General features: G+C 34.3%; 1 protein-coding gene across 8 annotated transcripts in view; it reads right to left on the bottom strand.

Annotated features, from left to right (window-relative positions):
* Window positions 1-23891, bottom strand: part of MCU (mitochondrial calcium uniporter) — a 201537-nt gene that overhangs the window by 32621 nt on the left and 145025 nt on the right. For all 8 annotated transcript variants that reach the window (XM_072971342.1, XM_072971341.1, XM_072971339.1 and 5 more), the window contains one exon: window positions 2889-2958. In XM_072971342.1, coding sequence (XP_072827443.1) covers window positions 2889-2958 — 70 coding nt within the window. The remainder of the gene's footprint in view (window positions 1-2888; window positions 2959-23891) is intronic.

Below are 23891 nucleotides of genomic sequence, written 5' to 3' on the forward strand. Positions count from 1 at the left end.
TTTGGATAAGTACAATTTGTTTCTCTTGGAGGTGGTAATTATTACTATCTCCATTTTACAGATAAGGAAGGAGGTTTTAAGAAGTTGATTACTTTGCCTAAGGCTAAAAGGTGGTTAAGTGGTGGAACTGGGATGCAAATCTTGACTTCAAAGCTTGTCCCTAACCTCTAAGCACAATGCCTCTCATGAGAGGGAACATAGGCATGAGTACAGGGATGTTCAAGTGCACCTGTGTACAGTGCAGCCAAAGCAGTTCTTGATTGAGGTCCATGAGACTAGGGATTCCATGAGTTGGTTTGAGAGAGTCTACATCACTAAGAAAGTATAGGTAAAATTTCCTGTATGTATATATGAATTTTCTTCTAGAGAATGAATCTAGAGCTTTCACCAGATCCTTAAAATTATTTACAACACAAGAAAAATTAAGAACCTTTTAGTTTGCTTTGGTAGGGACGTTACATTTTTCAGATAATCTGTATATTTTATATCAGCTATCATAGTCATAACTAGAAGATTTGTCAAATAATACAATTAACAAGCAATTACTGGAGGCAGTATGTATTAGGTATATCTATTATATACTAGGGATATAAATATCACAATTACATAATGTGGTATTTTAGATTTTGCACTTAAGAAAAAAGAGAGTCAAGTCCTCATTTGATATAGAATATGATCCAGCAGTCATGACAAGGAACAATGAATGATGATAGAGATGTTTACTACTGGTGGCTAAACTCTATTTAAGTGGCTGTGTATTAAGCAGAATTTTCTTATCTGCTATACCAGCCTAAGGTAAAATTAATTTAGAAGTACAAAATAAGAAAGGTATATAATTTGCAGGTAGTAAGGACACTGAGTTGCATCAAATGAAACAGATTTCTGCCTCTATTTCTTGATAGCTAATATGAGTTAGTTTACTTAAGAAAGGCAACAGTAATGGTAGGAATTTTGGGAGCCACTTTTTTTTTTTTAAAGTATGTATCCTTTTACCTTTGTAAAAATATTGCCTTCAACCCCTCTTGCAACATAGGGGCTACGTGCTAGCATTTATGATCATTCGGCCAGATACCTCAGGACTTCAACCCCTCTTGCAACATAGGGGCTACGTGCTAGCATTTATGATCATTCAGCCAGATACCTCAGGACAACTGTACCCCCATTACATTACTGAAATACTTCCATACAGATTAGTATGTAAGATAATAGTAACTGTATTATGTGGTAAAATTAATTATATAGATTTCAATATGAATTTATTAGTTCAAATTAGATGCCACTGAATATCATAACAACCACCGAGGGCACCAGTGTGCTGCTGTAGTGTGATTTAGTTGCCACTGAATATCTTAATACATATATACTGACACTGAATATATGAAAATTTCAGACAATATTAGAAAAGCAGTAATTTTTTAAATGAAATGCTGCTAGTTCAGCAAAAGCTGAGAGGATTCAGCACTATGAGCAATATTTTTTATATTGAGAGAAATTCTCTCTTTATTGAAACTATCCAATGATGTCACCCTGCAGTGGTAATGGAGGATGGTAATTGGACCTGGGAGTGGTGCTAGCACAGAAGTGAACAGCCCCCTTTTGGATGTTTAATGGGCCAAGACAGCGCTAGGAGCAAGAGAGATACCCACCTACTGCTTTGGAGGGGCCTATGGAGGCAGAGTAGGTGCCATGGGAAGGTGGTATAGTCCTCTGGCTCTCAGTCACGTGGGAAGTACCGGCATCTGTATACATATTGAATTCTGACTGCAGACAACATACCTACTATCCTCAGCTATAATCAAGTGCAGAATGCTTTTTTAAATTTATATACTGATTTCACTTTATCAATTCTTTACGTCTCTAAGAGAGGAAAAAGAAAGCCAGGTGGTATTTTCACCGTTTTGATTCTGGACTATTTTTCCTTTCAACCTTACCATACGGCAAATGAATAATCACAAATGGATATTTCCTCCAAGTTTAGAGGATTTAGCAAATATGAGCAAAATGTCTGCATATTCAGATAACTAAATAGCTTTGGGAGAGGTCCTGATAATGCTGCAAATACATATACTGATTAAATATAGGGGATCCTATGACTTTCAAATGGCTCATCTGAAGCTTCTTCAATTTCAGGTGTCTGTGAATTTTCAGGATGCTCTTTCAATGTTTGCTATGCCTATGAATTAATGTTTATAAGGTTGAAATTAGAGCTCTATCAAACTAAACTTTACACAGAGAAAATATGTTTAAGAGTCAACCCTAAGCAAATAATCTAAACTGTAAATGTACAATGCTGGGTAAAAGAACTGACAAGAAGAGTTGTAAACATATCTCCTCCACTACTGTAAACACAACCAAAGCTTAGATCCTGTTGCCAATTTGCAGCATCACAGACTTTTACAGAGAACTGTATATGGTCCCTAAGCATCTGTTCATTTTGTCTCACATCAAAGAAGAGTATTACAGCCCTAAGTCTAAGGGAAGAAAAAAGGCAGCAGAAAAAGAAAAGGCAGCAGGTTTCAGACTTTGAATTGCTTCTTCTCTAGGCTCTGACGCCATGAAGGAGATGGAGTGTCTAATCATTATCCATAATATGACAATTCAATGGCTGGAACTGCCAAAGATGGTGCTTCTGTGCTCTTTGCATTAACAGGTTCGCCAATTTTAGAACACAAGTGAAAAGAGTAGATAATATTATTCTGTGACCTCTGAAAACCTGTTGGGTCTATAACTTTTCTTCCTTGATTTGTCCTCTGAATTCATTAGATCCTCATTCAAACTTTCTTCTTTAACACCCCTCCTTGCCCTTCTCTTTCTGACTCCAAGCCCGTCTTACAAAGAGTTAAAGAAGAAAAGTATTAGACATAAAAGATGGATTTGCCAAAACTCACCATCAGAGGGCGCAACAGTACTGCAATAAACAACTCCCAAATTCTGCCAAGAAGAGAGTCTCTGGTGTACCTAGAAAATACAAAAAGACACATCCACTGTCAGGACACAACAACAAATGTTATATGCATATGTGCATGTATGTTTCAAATAAGAGCTTTGTAATTATTTAAGTAATATATATTTTTGGAGAAGAGTTTAAAAATACAGATAAAGGAAGTCTCTCAAACTCCTGTCATCCTAAGATGACAGTGATGAACATTATGGTTTGTTTTCAAAATTTCATACAAATACATTTACATACACACATATCACATGAACTGCTGTTTCATCTAGTTCTTTATATACATACTACTGGTTTTAAGTGCTATCAAGTCTAAACTAAGCTTTCTTGCTTCTTGGTTCTCTTGCTAGCTTTTAGATCTGCACTTCCCTCATGTCCTTTACTAGGTATGACACAGTTATTAAGTAGCTATATCACAAGTTTACTGTTACTGGGTAGACATCTAGTCTTTTTTTTTTAAACTTTGTCAGGGAACTTCACTCCTTAAGTAATCAATCACTACTATTTTCTGCATGTTAGAAGGAACTCACACTAACCTCTGCTTTTACCTCCTCAAAGAGTAGTGTCACTGTGGATTTAGGTTTGGAATTTAGGTTCTCACAATGAAACTACGTTTCAGAAAGAATGCTGGATATTTTCTGACTTGCCAAATGTTTAATTTATTATCCCTTTGTACCTTTTACTTTCCTAGCCACGAAGAGTGTTAAAGGAGGAAGAAAAGAAGGTATTAACTGACAAGAAGGAAAGAGAAAAAGGAAGGAAGGAAGGAAGGAAGGAAAGAAGGAAGAAAGGAAGGAAGGGAGGGAAGGAAGGGAGGGGAGGAAGGAAGGAAGAAAGGAAGGAAGGGAGGAAGGGAGGGAAGGAGGGAGGGAGGGGAGGAAGGAAAAATTAGCCTCAGAGCCAGGTACTCCATCAGCCCAAAGAAAAATCATTTAGGACTCTATGACAATGCATACCTTAACACGACTAAGGTGTGTAACAGACTTTTACATCATTCCTGTGAGTATTGTTAATTTCCACCTCTTACAAACTTGAGAGAGCATGCAGAACATGAGATTTAGGAGTAATTTTAGTCGAAGTTAAGAAGAAGAAATCCAACTTACCTCTGCCTATAACACAGCTATCCCATACACTGAATAATTCATTTCCTTCTTATTTGAAATGCTTCCTTTATAATTTTTCAAATACCTCTATGAATTTGGATCTTTGTCTGAATTTCTATTCTGTCCAATGATCTATCTGCTCATGACCTAGTAATTACATTGTTTTAACATTCTAGCTTTATATTTTTATATCTGGCAAGGTGGGCTATTTCCCCCTTATTACTGTCCTTTAAGAATTTTCCCGGCTATTCTTGCTTATTTGTTTCTCAATGTGAACTTTAGAATCAGTGTATCTAGTTACACACACACACTCACACACACATACCCTCCCACACACACACTCCTATTACTTTTAAAAGCAACATAACACAGTGATTAAAAGCAAGAATATATAATCACCCCTGAGTTCAGATTCTGATTCAGTACTTTACTCTAACTGCAACTTTTTCAAGTTCATTAGTCTCTTTGGGTCTCAGTTTCTTCACCAAAGAATGGACAAAGTGTAATACTAGCACCTACCACATAAAGTTGCTATGAGGTCTAAATGATTAATACATATAAAGCATTTATAACAGTGCCTGGCATATAGTAAGTGCTCAATGAAAGTTAACTAGTTTTTTGTTTGCTTTGTTTGAAGTTGGTGTCTTATCAACTCCATGGATTAATATAAGGAAAATCACATCTATGTGATTTTTTAATCTTTTTACCAAAGAACCTTTTATGCCTTTCCATTTAAGTCCGTGTTCCTGAGAAGCATTTTAAGGTCTTCTTTATTCAGATCTTCTATGTCCTCTTCCCTAATGTAATGCTTTTTGTACTAAGTTTTGTCCAATATTAAGATCATGACCCCTGCAATTTTTTTCTTTTAGTTTGCAAATGCCTGTTTTGTTTTTGACCATCCTTTATTTTGTTATTCTTCCTGGTTTTTTGTTTAAGGAATGACTCTAGTTTTCTCTGGGATTTAATCTGGGATTCTTTTAATAGGAAAGTTTAGGCTATTTATGCTTATTAATATAACATATTTGATCTCCTTTCATTTATCAAATTTTATGTTACAAAATTTTTATGCTTTTTGCTTTTATCGCTGCTCTTTCTTCTTAAAAAATAGCTTACTAAGTGGCTTGTGCTTGCTTTGTTTTAGTTATGCATGTACTTCTAATAATAATACAGAAGTTTATTTTTTTGTTTTAGTAGTTATTTCAGAGTAAAAGTCTAAGCTCTTTTAACTGCCTTTAAGGCCCAATATTATCTGATACCCTATTACCTCTCTGACTTTGCCTCCTACCACTCTGCTTCTCATTCTGCTTTAGCACCTAGTCTCTTTGCTGCTTCTTGTATACACGATCTATACTCTTGTTCCAGGATCTTTGTGACGGCTATCGCCTCTGCTTTGAATACTGATTCTCCAGATAACTACCAGGCTCCCTCACTTTCTTCACATCTTTGCTCACATTTCAGGGTGAGGCCTGCTCTGGCCAACCCAATTTAAAGTGGCAATTCTGTCAATTGGTGTTCTCTCTATATATGTACTTATATGTGTATATATATGTATTTTTTACATATATTTGTATATATTTTCTATCTCTATTATGAGCAATGATGAATTTATGTCATTTCCCCTCCCTTCCACTATCCATTTTCGTTTACTGTATTTATTTATTTACTATATAATTTTTCTTAGTGTCTGTCTATCTATCATCTACCTATTTATATATCTCCCCTCAACCCCACATACTTCTTTATCTGAATTCATTGGTTTTAAATGACATATTTTGACAGCTTGTTATAAAACATGAGGTTTCTACCAATTTACATCATTTTTGTCCCACACTCTTCCAACTTTTGTTGGTTATATCATTACTACATTGTCAAGGTTTTGAACATTCATACTCTGCTCTGTAAAGCCTAATTTTCACATTTGTTTTAGTCTTAATTTTCTAGATCAATGGACTCCATGCTCACTACCAATACTTAAACTATCATTTTTCTTTTCATTTCTTGGTGGCTGAACTTCATCCTACAGAGGCAGGGCTCATGAGAGCTAAATTCCTTGAAGCTTGGCATGTTAAAAAATCTTCTTTGCCTTCGTATTGAACGATTATTCAGATTGGCACAAGATTCCTAAGTTAATCTTTCCTTGAAGACTTTGTACGTAGGGTAGAATGCTTCTTTGGAGAAGTCTGAGGCCAGCTACTTATTTTGGAGAACTGAGTTCTCTCAGCTTTGTTGGAGACTGACAACCGTATCACAGGCGTCCTCTCTCAGGGTCATCTCACACCCTCATCTGACCTTCCTGAGATCTGGCAGCCATTCCTCACATATTGTGCTTTGGGACTGCAGAGATCTCTGGTTGTACTGAAAATGGAGCCTGTACTTCTGTTTCTTATTCTCTTACCTATATTAAAGTGATTCCAAGAGAAGGGAGAAAGTGTTGCCTTTACTGGGCCATTATTTATTTAAGTAGTAACTTTTTAATATGGACTTTAAAAATATAGACAGAAGGGGAGAGCACAGTGTGATGAATTTCTTCCACGTACCCATCACCTGCTTCTGTATTTACCAACATTTTGTCTAACATGGTTCATCTATATCCACCCAGGTTTTTTCCAGAGTATCTTAAAGGAAATTCCAATCATCATATTGCTTTTACCTGAGAATATTTTGGTATACATCTACTAAGCCATTTTGAAACAGGAAATCCTCTATCCTCTATGATTTTTACACATTATCCTCAACAATAATAAAAGATGTCTTGTGGGGCAGAGAAATGCATAAATACATGGCTGCTTATGAATATTATTTGTTAGAATGCTATAGAACACAGTTGGCAGGGCAGGTACCTGTTTTTATAAATAAAGTTTTACTAGAACACAACCAAGCTCATTTATTTATTTATTATCTACAGCTCATTTATCCACTTTCATATTACAACAGCAGAATTGAGTAGTTGTGTAGTTGCAGGAGAGGTGAGTAGTTGCAACAGAGATCATGTGGCCCACAAAACCTGAAATATTTACCATATGGCCCTGTAAGAAAATGTTTGTTGAGCTTTGCTGTAGAACCCCACCTCTGTAGTTTTGAGATATTTCACTTTCCCAAAGTCCTTCCCAGTCACTTCTATAATGACACTGGCAATGACAAAATATTACTTAAGTGTTCACAAACACAAACATAGTCCTTTGCTTTCTTTAAGTCTTCTAATAGCCTATAATATAATAAAGCCAAAAGAAACAAAAATGATTTTGTTTTTGCTTTTTTTCTTTGAAATATGGCAACAATAATAACAATAAACAAAAGCAAAACAAAGACAAAAGAAAAAAGAAAGGAAAAGAACATAAGTGCTCGAGACCAAAGACACACTGGTATTCTAAACTGTACTCCATGACTCCCTTAGATTGAATATATTTTTTAAATTGTATATTCTTTATAAGTCACAAGAAAAGAGATTTTAATAAATACTTAACTGATGTTGAACATTTAAAAAATATGTCAAGAAGTTAAAAAAAGAAAAGCATTCAGGCAAATGGCATGTATTATCCATATATTTATATTTTATAGGTAGACAACAAGATTAGAGTTAAGAAAGTAAATATTCAGAATGTGCAGAAATCATCAGAGAAAGAGTAAATCTCTGGGCAATCAATGCCAAATGAAGAAGGTGAATGGGTGCCGACATGGTCCCTTGAAAAGAAAATGTAAGTTTATATTTTTAGTTTGAGATAGTCCACATCCCTGGTAAGTAACTTGAGAACTTCTAGGAAAAATGGGGGGGGGTGCTTCTAGTGAAAGTAAAATATAACATCTGCCCTGGTATTACAACCATTTCCTTTAAATCTTAACCTCAGGAGAAGAAAAATGCTAGCATTATCAGGTCAGAATCTGACTATAAAACACTATAACTTTATTTTCCCAAGTCATAAGATCCAAGATAATTAAAAAATCAAGCTTTAGTATTATAAAAAGACATTCCATGTCCCCAGAGTGAATTATTAAATTCAAGTCAAAACTTACTTTAAAATTCTATCATAAATTATGCAATTTCCCCTACACTCACCTTTCATTGTTCAGAAGAGCAAACTCAGCAATATATTCCTGCAAGTAACTTGGGAAGACTGTCAAATCTAAATAAGCTGTCAATACTCCCAAATACTCACAGCCAGTTAGACATTAGACCAGAGAGGGGAAACAGAAAAGAGAAAGAGAGAAAAGAAAGAAAGAAAGAGGAAAAGGGTAGTTCCTTATTGACCCAGTTTCCTTTATTTTAAAAAATCCGAAACCTAATTTCATTAGGAAACAAATAACTATTACTTATGTCAAGCTATATATAAATACTATTTAATTATGTCAAACAGCTTCAGATGGAATAACCATATATATTTATAAATATAATTGTCCATGGCTAAAACCTTGTTATAAATAGCCTCACTATACCACGAGTTTAGATATGTCAAATGATATTCCACTGTTAACTTCCCCTAGTGTAACAAGGAATGGTTATGAGAATGGATCCTCTCAATTCATGTTCCAAAAGTTTCATTTCTTTAAGACCAGAGTACCCAAGTTTCAACAATTTTGCCAAACCTATCTCTAGAATCCAGTGCTTACGAGCAAACTAGGACTTACAGTGTAAAACTATTTCACTTGTTCTAAAGCAAGACGTACCTATAATAGCTTCTACAATTTGGCAGCAGTTTTGTCCATATATTCATCGATATAATAAACCTGTTGAAGCATTACATCAACAATAATTCTGCACTACTTCAATTCTACCAATATACTAAAATAAGCACCATGGCTTCAAACCCTCATGATCTGATATAGGAGAAAACACTGTAGTTAGAAGAGTTGGGGCTAGTTTCAACTTGACTATCTTGAATTTCAACCCTGAAGTCTGTTTCCCCATCTTTTAAATTAAAAACCGCAATGACAACAAAACTGACTACTTCATAAGGCTGATTTCACTTAAGGATAAGTGACAATATAAATGTGACAACATTTGAATGACTAACATTCTACCAAAATTTAAGATACTCAGAAATATAAACTCAGAACAAATCAATCTCTTTAATCAAATTCTTATTGAAAAGAGTTTAATAAATTTAATGCATTTCAAAAGCCACAACTATCTCTAAACAAAGAGATTATACAATATAAACACCTGATGATGTTACAGGTAGAAACCTGAAGGTTTAAAGGAGAGTCTCTTCAAATAGTACCATAAAAACATTTAAAGAGTTAGACTAACTACAGGGCATATTTCATTCTCCTTTCAATAACTTACCAAGGAAACAAAATTACTGATACAGGTTAAGTGAAACTGGTATTTCTATTTTGTGAGTTAAATTATACATTACAGTTTAATATCAGAAAATTATTTTCTCCTTGAATATGTTATTTAAAACAGTTCCTACATTTTATTATAACATCGGCAACATTTCTCCCATTGTAATACATTGTTATTTCATAATGGTAGTCATAATTCAATTTATATATCTTTGATTTCCAAGAGAATTTCACATCTATAAAACAAAGCAATATGAAGAACTTTTTGTTGGTATATATTAACTTCATCAATAAAAAAGGATTCTATTTTAGATTTTGGCATCATCCCCAAATTACAACCTATGGTTTATACTGGATAAGAACCAGAGTCCAATATCTACTAAATTTTCATTGTGTAGACAGTCTGGGTCCCTAGTATCTGAGGCAATTCTACACGTACATTTGGAATGTTTATACCCTGATAGTTGCGACATTTTCCTTAAAGGATGCATTTTTACTCTCTTGAGTCTCATAACAGATATGTTAATGGTATCAGTGTAAGGCATTTCTGCTTTTTTAAAGTGATACACTGCCTTTCTCACAGTAAACTGCAAAGTCCTTTTCTATTTTGTTCTTTCCTTGCTGTTTATTAAGAACCTACATTTATAAGAAAAGTGAAAATTGTGGCCCCTCTATTATCCTACCTGCTTTTTTTTTTTACAACTATTACTTTATTTTAGTATAAAACTTTTCAAATATACAGCAAAGTTGAATTTTACAATGAACACCTTTTTACATTCTTTGCCTAAATTGTACATTATCATGTTATCTATCCATCTCTCTATTTTACAGAAATTCTTAATTCTCATAGTCTCTTGCTATGAGAATCATTTTTATTTATTTTATTTTATTTTTTTAACATTTTTTATTGATTTATAATCATTTTACAATGTTGTGTCAAATTCCAGTGTTCAGCACAATTTTTCAGTCATTCATGGACATATACACACTCATTGTCACATTTTTTTTCTCTGTGATTTATCATAACATTTTGTGTATATTTCCCTGTGCTATACAGTGTAATCTTGTTTATCTATTCTACAATTTTGAAATCCCAGTCTATCCCTTCCCACCCTCTACCCCCCTGGTAACCACAAGTCTGTATTCTCTGTCCATGAGTCTTTAGATTCCACATATGAGCGATCTCATATGGTATTTTTCTTTCTCTTTCTGGCTTACTTCACTTAGAATGACATTCTCTAGGAGCATCCATGTTGCTGCAAATGGCGTTATGTTGTCGGTTTTTATGGCTGAGTAGTATTCCATTGTATAAATATACCACATCTTCTTTATCCAGTCACCTGTTGATGGACATTTAGGCTGTTTCCATGTTTTGGCTATTGTAAATAGTGCTGCTGAGAATTATTTTTAAATGTATTAAATTCTCTAACTCCATTTCCTTTACAACTTTCCTGCAGTTCTCCTAGATTTTGGCCATACCTGTTTTCATTTGTCACACTGTATTCTAATTATCTGTTTAGATGCCTGTTTCCACTTCAGAGTAATGATCACTCTGAAGACTGCCTTCATTTCCTCATATATTGGTACCCTAACCCCTACATTAGGAGAAAGTAGAAGCTTAATAAATATTTATCTAATTGAATTGTCTTCTTCCTTATACCTCAATATCTTTGACAAGTCTTATAACTTTGCTTTGCTATTTTACCGCTAAACTACCCTGAGTAATAAGGAAGTGATTATTATTTCTATATGCACTTTGGGAGATATTCAGAGTGCAAATTTCTTCATATATATTATATCTCTATTTTATTTTTAGCTGCTGTAGGTTCAAATGTATTCCATGTTGTATTAAAATGGCCATTAAGTATACTGCTAGTTATTATTTTTAAACAACAAAGAAACCAAACGCAAAATACTTAAAGAACACAATGTCCCATAAAATCTAGCGTTTGTACCTTTAAATAATCATTTAGACAGTTCAAAGAAGCATATAGATTTAGAATAAGGGAACGAAATCAGAATGTAAACTACATGGGAGAGTACTCAATAAGTATTTGCTAATATAGGCAAAACATTACCTGACATACATCTCAAAAATTTTCTCCTAGAAGAAATAAAAGCAAGAATAAACAAATGGGACCTAATGAAACTTACAAGCCTCTGCACAGCAAAGGAAACCATAAGTAAAACAAAAAGACAACCTATGGAATGGGAGAAAATTTTTGCAAATGAAACCGACAAAGACTCTATCTCCAGAATATATAAGCAGCTCATACGACTTAGTAAGAAACAACCAAACAACCCAATCCAAAAATGGGCAAAAGACCTAAACAAGCAATTCTCCAAGGAAGACATATAAATGATCAAAAGGCACATGAAAAAATGCTCAATATCACTAATTATCAGAGAAATGCAAATCAAAACTACAATGAGGTATCACCTCACACCAGTCAGAATGGCCATCATTCAAAAGTCCACAAATGACAAATGCTGGAGAGGCTGTGGAGAAAGGGGAACCCTCCTACACTGCTGGCGGGAATGCAGTTTGGTGCAGCCACTATGGAAAACAGTGTGGAGATTCCTCAAAAGACTAGGAATAGACTTACCGTATGACCCAGGAATCCTGCTCCTTGGTATATATCCAGAAGGAAACCTACTTCAGGATGATACCTGCACCCCAATGTTCATAGCAGCACTATTTACAATAGCCAAAACATGGAAACAGCCTAAATGTCCATCAACAGGTGACTGGATAAAGAAGATGTGGTATATTTATACAATGGAATACTACTCAGCCATAAAAACTGACAACATAATGCCATTTGCAGCAACAAGGATGCTCCTGGAGAATGTCATTCTAAGTGAAGTAAGCCAGAAAGAGAAAGAAAAATACCATATGAGATCGCTTATATGTGGAATCTAAAAAACAAAAACAAACAAACAAAAAGACAAAGCATAAATACAAAACAGAAATAGACTCAGACATTGAATACAAACTTGCGGTTGCCAAGGGGGCAGAGGGTGGGAAGGGATAGACGGGATTTCAGAATTGTAGAATAGATAAACAAGATTATACTGTATAGCACAGGGAAATATGTCTTATGGTAGTTCACAGAGAAAAAAATGTGACAATGAATATATATATGTTCATGTATAACTGAAAAATTGTGCTGAACATTGGAATTTGACACAACATTGTAAAATGATTATAAATCAATAAAAAATGTTAAAAAAAGTATTTGCTAAATGAATAAATGTAACTGGTTTGAAAGATGTTTTTTATTGAGAGTAAGTAACAGTGGAACTTCATTGGTTGCCCTTTTTGACTGACAGTTCAATTTGGCTACAGTTATTTTCATCACCTGAATTAATATTTCCTTCCATATTACCATTAAATTCTGTGGAATCTCAGTATTTGCTGCTATAACTATATTGGGTAAATATATAGTTGCATCTATAAATTAATGTATTGGGATAAAACTCCCTGTTCTGAAGTGGCATAAAAGTTAGGAAAATAACAACTTTTAAAAGTATTTCATTTTGGCTTGATGATGAGTAAACAGGTGTTATATTATTCTCTATACTTTATATAACTGAAATATTTTGTAGTTTTTTTCTACTTTGCTGGTGCCCAGGGACTATGAGATTTCTGTGCTGGGTCTAGATAACTGCTACTCAAAATGTAGTCCACGGATCTGCAGCAGCAGCATCGGTGAACGTGTTAGAAATGCAGATTCTCAGGCCTCGCCTCAGACTTACTGAATCACAATTTGCATTTTAACAATATGACTAGGAAATTCACAGGCACATTAGAACTTGAGAAGCACTGCTGTAGTTCGTTCAGATGAGATTCAAGGGGATTACATTAGTTAGATGGAGTAGTCTCAGACATTTTACTTTTCTCATTTATCAAGACCCCAGCATAAGCAACAAGGGCTTGTGGGGAGGCAATTATAACGTAACCGAAAGAATACTGCATTAAGAGTCTGAAAAGCTAAATCCCAGTCTCATCTCTAGTTGTGTGACCTTGAACTTTAGTTCTTTTCATCTGTAAAATGAATGAGTTATACAACATACATTGTAAGGTCCTTTCAACTCTGAAAGTCTATAAATTTATAAAAATAAATACCAACAGGTATTTGGGGAATGATTCAACTGTATGTGATAGCTCAAGAAATTGCACTTACTTTTAATGCTATAGGGGTCTCGTCCATCAATTTTATTTAGATTTGAAAATCAACCTCTGTTTTTCCTTTTCACGCTGGTTTCTGAAAGATGCGTAGTGGTGAATAACATAGGAAGTGGGTGGCTGCTATTAATAATCCCCCTTACTGCTTCCTTTGTTCTTGAATGCTGATAAAACTCAGGTAATAGACAAGATTCGGGAAAAAGTAAAATTAGATTCTGTATTTTGAACAAGAGTAGGAGAATGTTATTATTCTCAGAAAAACATGGCTGAAGCATTTAGAGGTGAAGGATTATCTCTGACAATGTCAAATAAATCAGAAAATAATAAATAATAGTATGCATGTGTTCATGTATGTGTGTGATATAGACAGAAATAAAACAAATGTGGCAAAATATTAATAAACCGATGACTCTAGGTAAAGGGTGTAAGATTGTATATCATAATCTTTCTGCAATTTTCCTGTAGGTTTGAATTTTTTTCCAAATAAAAATTGAGAAAGAAAAAGAATTAACATAAGTGTATCTACTGACCTCTAAATATCCTGTTATAGTCTTCTCTCCTTTTTAAAGTAAAATATAGTGGATTTATTTATTTTTCTAGGACAGCTAGAGGAAAAGCTAGGACAGAAGAGGAAAAATCATTATATGTAAGATTTCAGTTACTTATACTCCCATTTGTTTCTATATTTCATCCGTTGGTTACAGACTTGCTTTAATTTTTTCTTAGCTAAGGATAAAATATAAAGGGGTAAGGAAAGAAGTGGTACTGCAAAGTCTTGTCATATCTTCCTTATATTAATGAAGTAAATGATTTCCAATCAAAAGCAAGCCTTCTGTGATGTTCATTTTCACTCCAGCTTCAGCTAATAATAAAAAAGAATGTAGCCACCACTCACAAATATAAATAACCAGAGGCCCTTTTTATTCCTCTGTTGACGAGAGGGACACAACAGCTGCTATAAAAATTACTCTCCACCCTCCCACGTGTTGTGTAAGTGTAATAGATATACCACGAGAACTGATATATAAAACGAGAAAGTAATAGCAAAGTTTTTTAATTGTTTTTTAATTCCTTTTTCCTTTATTAGCTGTTATTTTACCTAGTTAAAAACAAAATAAACATACTGCCTGAATTTCTAACATAACTGTCCTGTGTAATTGTAAATCTCAATCTGGAATATGAACATAATAGAACCATGTACTAGCTGACAATGTTCCTTCACAGTCCTTCAAGATTTCACCCAACAGGAGTATCAGAAGAACAACAAATCCACCATCAGTTAACTGGAGTTTAAAAACCTTCGTAAGTCTTATGTGTCTTTAATGCTCTGGCCTCATATAGATACACAGATTTAGGTAAACTTTCCTCCTTTTAGTGTCTTTGGTGATGGGGATTTATTTTAATTTGCTTGATTTTTAAAAATATTCTTAATAAAGCTGTCTCAGAGTTTAACTTTGGATAATAAACACATTACTTAAAATTAACACAAAAGAATAACAGTAAATAAAGGTCTTAGTGCAGCACAAAGGGTAAGACCAAATCTAATAGTTAAGCTGATTTTTATATATAATTCAAAGCTGAAAACACTCAACTCAGAATGGTCCTCAGTCCACTCTGACTCCACTCTGACTCCAGCTGATCTCTCTCTCTGTTTAAGGAAGACATGGGGACTAACCTCTTAGCTAACAATTTTAATCACAACTTTACACCGATGATACTGAAACTGAGAGACTGGCTGGGGTGTGTGTGTGTGTGTGTGTGTGTGCGCGCGCGCGTGAGTGTGTGTGCGTGTGTGTGCGTGTGCATATATCTCTCCATTACCACTATCACTACCATCCTCTTCATTTTCTAAGCATGCACAAGGTCTAAATTTTCAAATTATTTTATTTATCCTTGGTCCTTTCTACAAAGAATTCAAGGCAACACCACCACAAACACACCATAAAAATGGTGGTAGTTTTTTTAATTCTGAAACTGAAATTTAAAAAACCAGGACCAAGAAAAATAGAAATATTAGCAAATAAAGATGGGGATAAAAAGAAGTTTTGATGTGGGCCATCAAAACCTTCACAGTGGTTAAATTAAGTTCCATATTTAGCTCTAAACCTCTGTGGTAGCCAGAAAAATGTCTCTCCCCAAGATGTCCATGTCTCAGTCTCAGAATTTGTAGGCATGTTGCTTGGCAAAGGAAATTAAGGTTGCCAATAAACTAAGTTTAAAATAGGGAGGTTATCCTGGATTATCTGGATAGGACCAATGTTATCACGGGGACTTCAAACAGTTAGAGGAAGACATGGCTATAGAGAACCAGAGAGATGCCAGTGTGACAAAGACCAAGAAAGACTCTCCCCATTGTCATTTGAGGAAAGGGTGAAGGCAAGGGAGTAGCCTCTGGAAGCTGGAAAAGGCAAGGAAACAGGTTCTCCCTAGAGCCTCCAGAAAGGAACACAGACTTGCGAACACCAGTGAGACTTGTACTGGTCTTCTAACCTACTTAACTAGAAGACAATAAATTTATGTTGTTTTAAGCCACAAAGTTTGTTGTAATTTGTTAGAGGAACAACAGAGGAACTATTATGGTCTCCCAGCCCCCAAGACAAAACGACAACACGATCAGCAATAATTCCCATTAACAGAAGGGAGGAAGCATAACAATTTATCAGGAAAGGCAAAGTATTTTTTTAGCACAAAGTTCTAAAAGAAATTTCTGATGCAGTGCTTTATACAGGAGGCTCTAAATAACAGTGAATACAGGGTTCCTTCAACATTCTGGATATTAGATCAAATAAGAAATTTCACAACATTGTTTCTTACATCATTCTTTGGCAAAAGACAATATCTTTATCGTCTTAAAATACAACTGAGTAAACTCAATCTTTGAGAGGGCAAAATAATACAAACCAAGTTCTTTTTTGAGGGGCAGAGTCAGCTTGATTTCAAAAGATTATAACTTAGAACAGAATAAATATTTTTGTCAATTAAGCATAATAATTCTAATAAAGTTAATTTAGAATTAAAAGCTATTAATAGGTCTATAAGTTGATAAATCTCAAGATTTAAAAAGTAAATTACAGAAGGATAAGTAAGCTGTAGTACTCCATATGTAAGTATAAAAGAAACAAATATATACACACATGTTATTGTTTTCCTTTTCACATGTATTTATGTATAGTATATACAATAATAATTAAAATGTATGAGAAAGATGTCATTTTTACAGTAGTATTCTCTGGGGAGAAAGAGCTTTGCAACTGGGGATGGGAGCAAAGGTAGCATTAACTTTATTGTATTGTATACAATATTGTATATTTATTATTTATTTTCTTAGGATCCAGATAACATTCTTCATGAGGTTCTTTCACCAAATTTTCAACTGGCACTCAATAAAACATTTCAAATCTTTTCCTATCCTGCCCAGCAGGAAAAAAAGTATTTTCGAGATACGACAGAGTCAAAACTGGCATCTGTTTAAATACTGAATTAATGTTCTTACAAAAGGAGGAGTAAGAGCATTAAGAGTTAAAAGTTACTTTTATTTCCAGTGTGTAAGAACACTCAGTGCCAGTATGTTTAATGTCATTGAATAGCCTCATTAAAACAATGCTCTGAGTCAATGCTGTCTTTACATGCCTTGACAACAGAAGCTCTTTGAGGATGGCCAAAATATCACACTTTCCCTCTTTTGATTCAACAATACTAAATAATTCAATAATTGATCTTCACTAACAAGTGCAATAAATAGAAGCTGGTCAATTCTACAATCAGAGTGTGTTAAAGGATTTCAAGGTTCTAAAATAGAAATTCTCATAGAAGTCAAGGCCAAAGGAGAACTTAAGTGGCTTCTAGAACAGTACTTTCTTTCTTATTTTCATACAGTAAGTTAGCAAAACATTGTGAATATCATTATTACCACAACAGAACAATCATGGTTTGCTCACACTTAGTCTATCTCCTCCCATAATCATTCTATATTTGGAGCACATGAAAATCTGAAAGTCACAGAAGAAGACAATGACCTAGATTATCAAGTGGAGCTTTACATCCAAAAATCACATTTTTTTCAATCCTATAATATAGCCAGAATGGTTGATCAATTATAAGCTGTTTAAGTCTTTTAAATTTTCTACTCTATTATTGCCGTATTATTTAATTCCTTTCCAAGAGGGAAGTTGAACACTGCTGATTTTGCCTATTTTCAAACAGTTATTTTCCATTTTATAAAATTCTAAAAGAATTAAGCAAGTCAAAATATTACCCACCTTTAGAGGTGAGAGTTAGTACTTGATTGAATTTTTTAAGTACTTAGTACATGCAAGGCACTCAAATGTTAATTGCCTTTGGGATAAAATTTCAGAGCCCTCTGGGTCACTCAAGTCCATTAAAGTCTCTACTACTCTCCCTCTATCACTTTACTAATACAAAATAAGATACTTACAGCTTTTACCGACATTTATAATACTTTTCTCAAATAGACTGCAAACCCTTTGAAAACAGAAAGAGTGTCACGTATTTCTTTTATTTCTCATTTATAATAGCCACTTAATAACTGTCATGTTAAAGACAATAATTCTAATACCCAAGGCCAGTGGCCACTGCAAGCAACACCCAACAAACAGATTCAAATACTTACCCAAAATAATATTGGGTTTCCTTATAAACTATTAGCAAGCCAGCACACCTCAGGCCGCTATTAAGAAGGTGGTTAGGTCAATAAAACCAAATAATATTGGCACTCTGCAGGATATGTGATGAGATGGAACCTGGTGGGACCTGAAGTGCCCTATTACTGTATTGTGTAAAAGGTGCCGGGTAGAAGGGTCAGAAACAAACGTACCTGAGGAGAGTCTACTCCCAAGAACAAGCTTAGTTACCGTATGACTTTATTTGGGATGTATATATACAAGGTGTTTGCTTTGCCTGGAGGTAAAAGAGGTTGTAGGGAGACAATCAACCAAAGACCATTCTCTGGATCCTGGGTTAAACTGATTTTAGAGTGTATGCCACAGGAGGAATAGGAAGGAAACCAACTCCAATAGGTAATTATAAAGTCACATCAATGAAAAGAAGTTTAAAAAAAAAACTGGCAATAAGTTTGCTGCATAACACTTCACATTAATCAAACTGATAAATGTAACTATTAAAATTACGACATTATGCTACCAGCTCATCCTGTTTAAATGGGCTTGCTTGTTTGCCTAGTTTCCCAGAAGATTTTTTATGATGAAGCTCAATAACTTCACCAGGTTATGCCTTAATTTAAGATGATTACATACTGTATTAGCCACTTAAAAAGCACACGTCAACTGACTGCAAGAAAATACTTTTCAGTTACTAAAGTGTAGGAAGCCAGAGGAAATTTCCTTGTACTGAAACGACTACTAAAAATTCTTCTGTACAACCAAATAAATTCTTATTTTTTTACCCCTTCCAACACATTTTTACATGTTATTCTTAGAGTATTTAAAAGTTTTCATGAATGATCTGAAGAGAAGCTGATGTAAAACGGAAGAACTGCTAGTGAGTGCTACATCGTACGACATACTGCTTCCTAAAAGATCCCTCTAGAGTTAAGAAAGAAACTATGAAAAAAAATTTTTGCTATGTTCAACTTTAAGGAGTAATTATTGATTCCTTGCTATGAAAGATGAAGAAAGGAATACATTTATAACTTCCTTCTATCCCTCTTCTCCACGTGATTTGTTAGTTATGTTATTTTTACAATATCATGGTTTACAAATTTACAATCTAAAAGTATAATTTCCACTGAGGTATGTAAGTTCTGTAATGAAATGAATTTAATTTCTCATTCTTACACCATTTTAATCGATTTATTTCTGAATTCTTTGACTTATTTTCAGATAAGGTATATTTTATCATGATGTAATTTGTTTTTAGAAAGTTTTATGAGTCTTATGTTTGTTGAGCTTTTCCATGCTAGAGTACATTTATGTGTTGTATTCACGCTTAAAGTACTTGGCTGGTTAAAAAATCCTAGGTAAACCTCAGGGCATGGTAGACATTCCTCCACTGTTTCTCGTTGAGGAAAAAGCTAAAGTAAGTCCAAGTTCTGTCCCATACCCCACTACCTAGATGTCCACAGAATTCTTTCTTTATTCTTCAAGTTCAGTAATTTGGCCAAGACATGCCTTAATATTAATTTATCTATATTAGTTATTCCCAGGCCACAGGGTAGTCATTTTGATTTTAATTTGTAATTGTTTCAGGAAAAATTTTTTTCTTGTTATAGCTCCAAATATATTTTCAGTTCCATTTGTTGTTTTCATTAAGAACAGAGGTCAGCAAATAGGGCAGGAAAAACCCAGCCTGCTTAGTGGGAAATAAGGGCAAAGCAGGGATCTTCTGCATTATTGGACAGACCTGTTTTTGTATACACATTTACTGGAATACAGCCACACACAGCATCTATGGCTGCTTCTGCACTGTAAGAGGCAGAGCTGAATGACTGTACTACAAACTGTGCTAACCACAAGGCCTAAAATATTTACTATCTGGCCCTTTACAGAAGAAGTTTGCTGACTCGGTATATATGTTAGATCTCCTTTGTTTCTCTTACCGTCTTCTCCATATTATATCTTATATTTTCTTATTTAATGTTATGGAATTTCTTCAAGACTGTCAGTCATGTCTCTGGTTTCATTTACTCTCTCTTTAAAAAATTTTGAACGTGGTTTTCATTATTCTAATGCTTTTCGCTTTTCTCTTACACTTCTTTCCTAAGGTTTGCTCACTGACATTTCATCTCCTTCTATTGCCTTGTTACCTCTTCTTAACACTTGTGTTGGTGAGGTTTTAAAAAACTGTTACTGTTATTTTCTGTAACAAATCATATCTATAATTTTTTGAGTCTATGAACAATGCATGTCACAGTTCCAACAAAGGCTCACTGGTTAGACCTTTAAAGTAATATAACACTTACTTTTAGAGAAATCAGTATATTGCTTTGGATTCTCAGGAGGGGTTCAGCATCCTTCTGCATGTGGTCTAGATTTTGCAGTATTAAGCAAATTATGCTTCATCATTTGTATTTTTGGGTTTAACCTTGTGCCTCGTTTCACTAATGATAGACTTTTCTAGTTGCCTGTCTTCTTATTTATAGGGAGTTTCTAAGGAGAAAGGGAAGAGTAAAACTTTCTTCACTCTGCTACCTTTATCTTTAGTCTCTTCCTCACACATTATACTTTAAGATGAGCTAATCTTTTAAAGCAATAAATTATAGGCTTAATAGGTTTTAATGCATAGGGGAATGAAAGATAAAAATCCAACATCAGCAGTGTGAAAGAACTGCTTAGAAGAAGACTGTGCCAGGAACAACATTTGTTTGGAGATCTGTTCGAGCAGCCGTGCCAAATCAGTTGTATCACTTGGATTAAAAGTAGCTGCAGAGTGCTGTACTATAAAAGACTTCCATAGCATGCTTACAATTAGGTTTAGGATTAGGATTAGCAGTTTCATCTGACCATCACTAAACTCTTCTATTAGATTTGGCCCTCATTTGTTAATACCTATGTGTATAACTGCCTTTTTCCATCATGTGCCAGTCTGGTTCAAAAATCTCCAGTTTTAGGAGATTAGATTAGGTGATTCTTAACGCTTAAAACTCTTTGGGTCTAGATATTAAAACATCATGCTGTTAGTTTTAACACACATTGTGCCATATGAAGCTGAATTATGTTTTTAAAAATCTATGTTTAGTCTAGGAGGATATGTACCAAACAGATTTTAGGTGATTATGTTTGTATAGTTTCCAAAATATTTATAGTAATCACGTATTATTTCACAATCAGAAAAAAAAATCACAATAATATGCTATTCTTAGTGCAAATATCAAAAGATATGGTATTCACATTAACAAACCCTCTTACATTCTTTCCCCAATTTTGCCTGATTTTTTAAAAATCACCTTCTATAATTAAAGGTTTGCGTTTCTGCAGTCTTCAGAGTTGTTTACAGCTTTGGATCTTACATCACATTGCTAGTTGATGCCTTTGCTCATAAAAAGATCCCCTGTCTCTAAGTGTTAATTTCCAAGTTGTCTGGTTAGTGACTCTCACTAGCAGTCTATGGCTGGCTATATCATTTGAATTTGTGTTCCAGTAGGTTCTATTCATCTTACTAAATGCTGTCTCATTTCAGTTTCCTTTTGGGAATCTGTTTGGATGACATGAGTCATCCTCAGTATATAAAATTCCAGAACTGGGCTGAGCTACTGAACTAAAAACTAGACTGTGTTCCAAGTGCTGGCAGCAGTGAGTCCTCATGCTATTTAATGTTTAGTACAGCTTAGAAAGGACATTGATGAAAGTGATCCAGGAATAAGATGTGACAGTTGAAGCACATTTCAATCTCCAAGCCACAGAGATGACTAAATTGTCAACCTGTAGGTCTTACGTTTCCTCAAGGACTAGGTGTCTCGCTCCACCAATCTCCCGCAGGACACTAACAAACAGACAACAGAAAATCTAAGTATTTGATAAAACATTATTTAAAGCAGTAATGAGAAGAAAGCTTACTTCCTCTTCATGTTGCTTTGCAAAAATTTGCTTCGTATTGCAATAATGATACGTTTATATTAGCTACTGTCAGAAAATAGTCCTTCACTTCAAATGCTATTTTAGAGTATATCTTCAATAATGAACACTTAAGATTACTCACTTAGAGACCATCTCAAGTTCCCTTACCCCTTCACATCCTGTATTCAACCTCTAAATCTCTTTACAGAATTCTAGTCTCTCTGGTCACTGGATCACAGGTCCCTTTTCTTCCTTTTGTTCTGACCCTTGTTCTGCCCACTGTCTCCACCTCACATCGATAATCAAGTATAAGAAACCTTGAAAATACATATTAAAAGTATTACACTTTCCATATTTAAAAAAGCACTATACACATCCAAAATGAATAGAGATAATATCATTTCCTGAAATATGTTCTATATAGCATATCTAGCACATAAATGATAAGAACACAGGTGTGACCGAATGAAATTTATTTTTCTCCTGAAAAGTTAGACACAGAAGAATGTTTTAGGCTGCATTGGTAATGAAGGAAAAGACATCATTTAGAATTTCACAGGTACCAAAGTTAGACTGAAAAAGTCAGTAGGGTCTTTTGGTAAAATTATTTTCAAAAAACATTTATGCTATCTTGAGAAACTATGACTCGTCTTCAAAGATAAGTTGGTTAATATGAAATTTATTTTTCAAATATTTAGATAGTCTCATTACTCAGTCTCTGAATACAGAGATAAGAGGAAATCATTAAACGATAAGCTCAAAGACAATTTATGCGATTTTTATTAACAGTGTGTCTTTAGATCAAACTAAAAATTTGAAAGATTCCTCTCCTCCTTGAAATTCGAAGGGATTGGTTGAGAGAAAAACAAACAAGAACTGGTGGCTGCCTAATCAGGAAAAGAAAATCCAACCATAAGAATAATCCAAATGAGCTCCACTGACCCTATAGCATAAATCTTATTACACAGATTTATAGAAGACCAAGTCTATTGGTTACGTTGGATCTCTACTATCCAAATAACTTCAACAGGCACAAGAAAATGCTTATCTCATAAAAACGCCAATTCAGTTCAACAAAAAACATACATGAACACATCAACAAGATCTCAACAAATGTTATTTTGGCTCATCAATGTTACAATGCAAGTTCCCTTTAACATCAGTAACGTTTTTCTCAAAACCACCACCACCACAAAAAAACTGAAAAGTGTGTACTTAAAACTGATCATCTACTATTTTATAGCCTATCTTTCCTACATTATAAATTACACATTTTCACTTAAAAAAACTGGCAGTGAAAGATCTGAGTTTAAATTATCTTGGTTCAAAGTGCGACCTCGTGAAGTAAATAGTGTACACTGAAATGCTGTTGCTAAAAGCAAGTGCTGAACAGCTTTGAGATCTCTTACTGACTGTAACCAAAAGAAGTTACCAAGCATTTCAATATTCTCCCTCAGCATATCCAGGCCTATTGTCCTTATTTTTCCCTTAGTATTGCCTTATTTTAATTACATCATCTAGCGTCTCACCTTCCTTGACATCCTAGACCTAAACAACCCTTACTTCTAATAAATCCACTTTATCAACCTCTGTCATAGGATGAGGCAAGGACTATTAAAAAAAAATCTTTAAAAATTGTCTTAACTGATGTTGCTACAAATTCACATTATCCAACTTTAGCTAGATGATAAGGTTTGCTCACTAAATGCCTTCACATATTTCTAGTAGTCAATCAACTTTTTCCCTACAGTAAATGATTTTACCTTCTACATTAGAGGTCAAGATCACTCCCATAACTTATCTCTTTTCCATTGAAAAGTTTCTCAATTTTCTTT

The sequence above is a fragment of the Vicugna pacos genome, chromosome 11 (genome assembly GCF_048564905.1).
Source record: "Vicugna pacos chromosome 11, VicPac4, whole genome shotgun sequence".
Lineage (NCBI taxonomy): Eukaryota > Metazoa > Chordata > Mammalia > Artiodactyla > Camelidae > Vicugna > Vicugna pacos.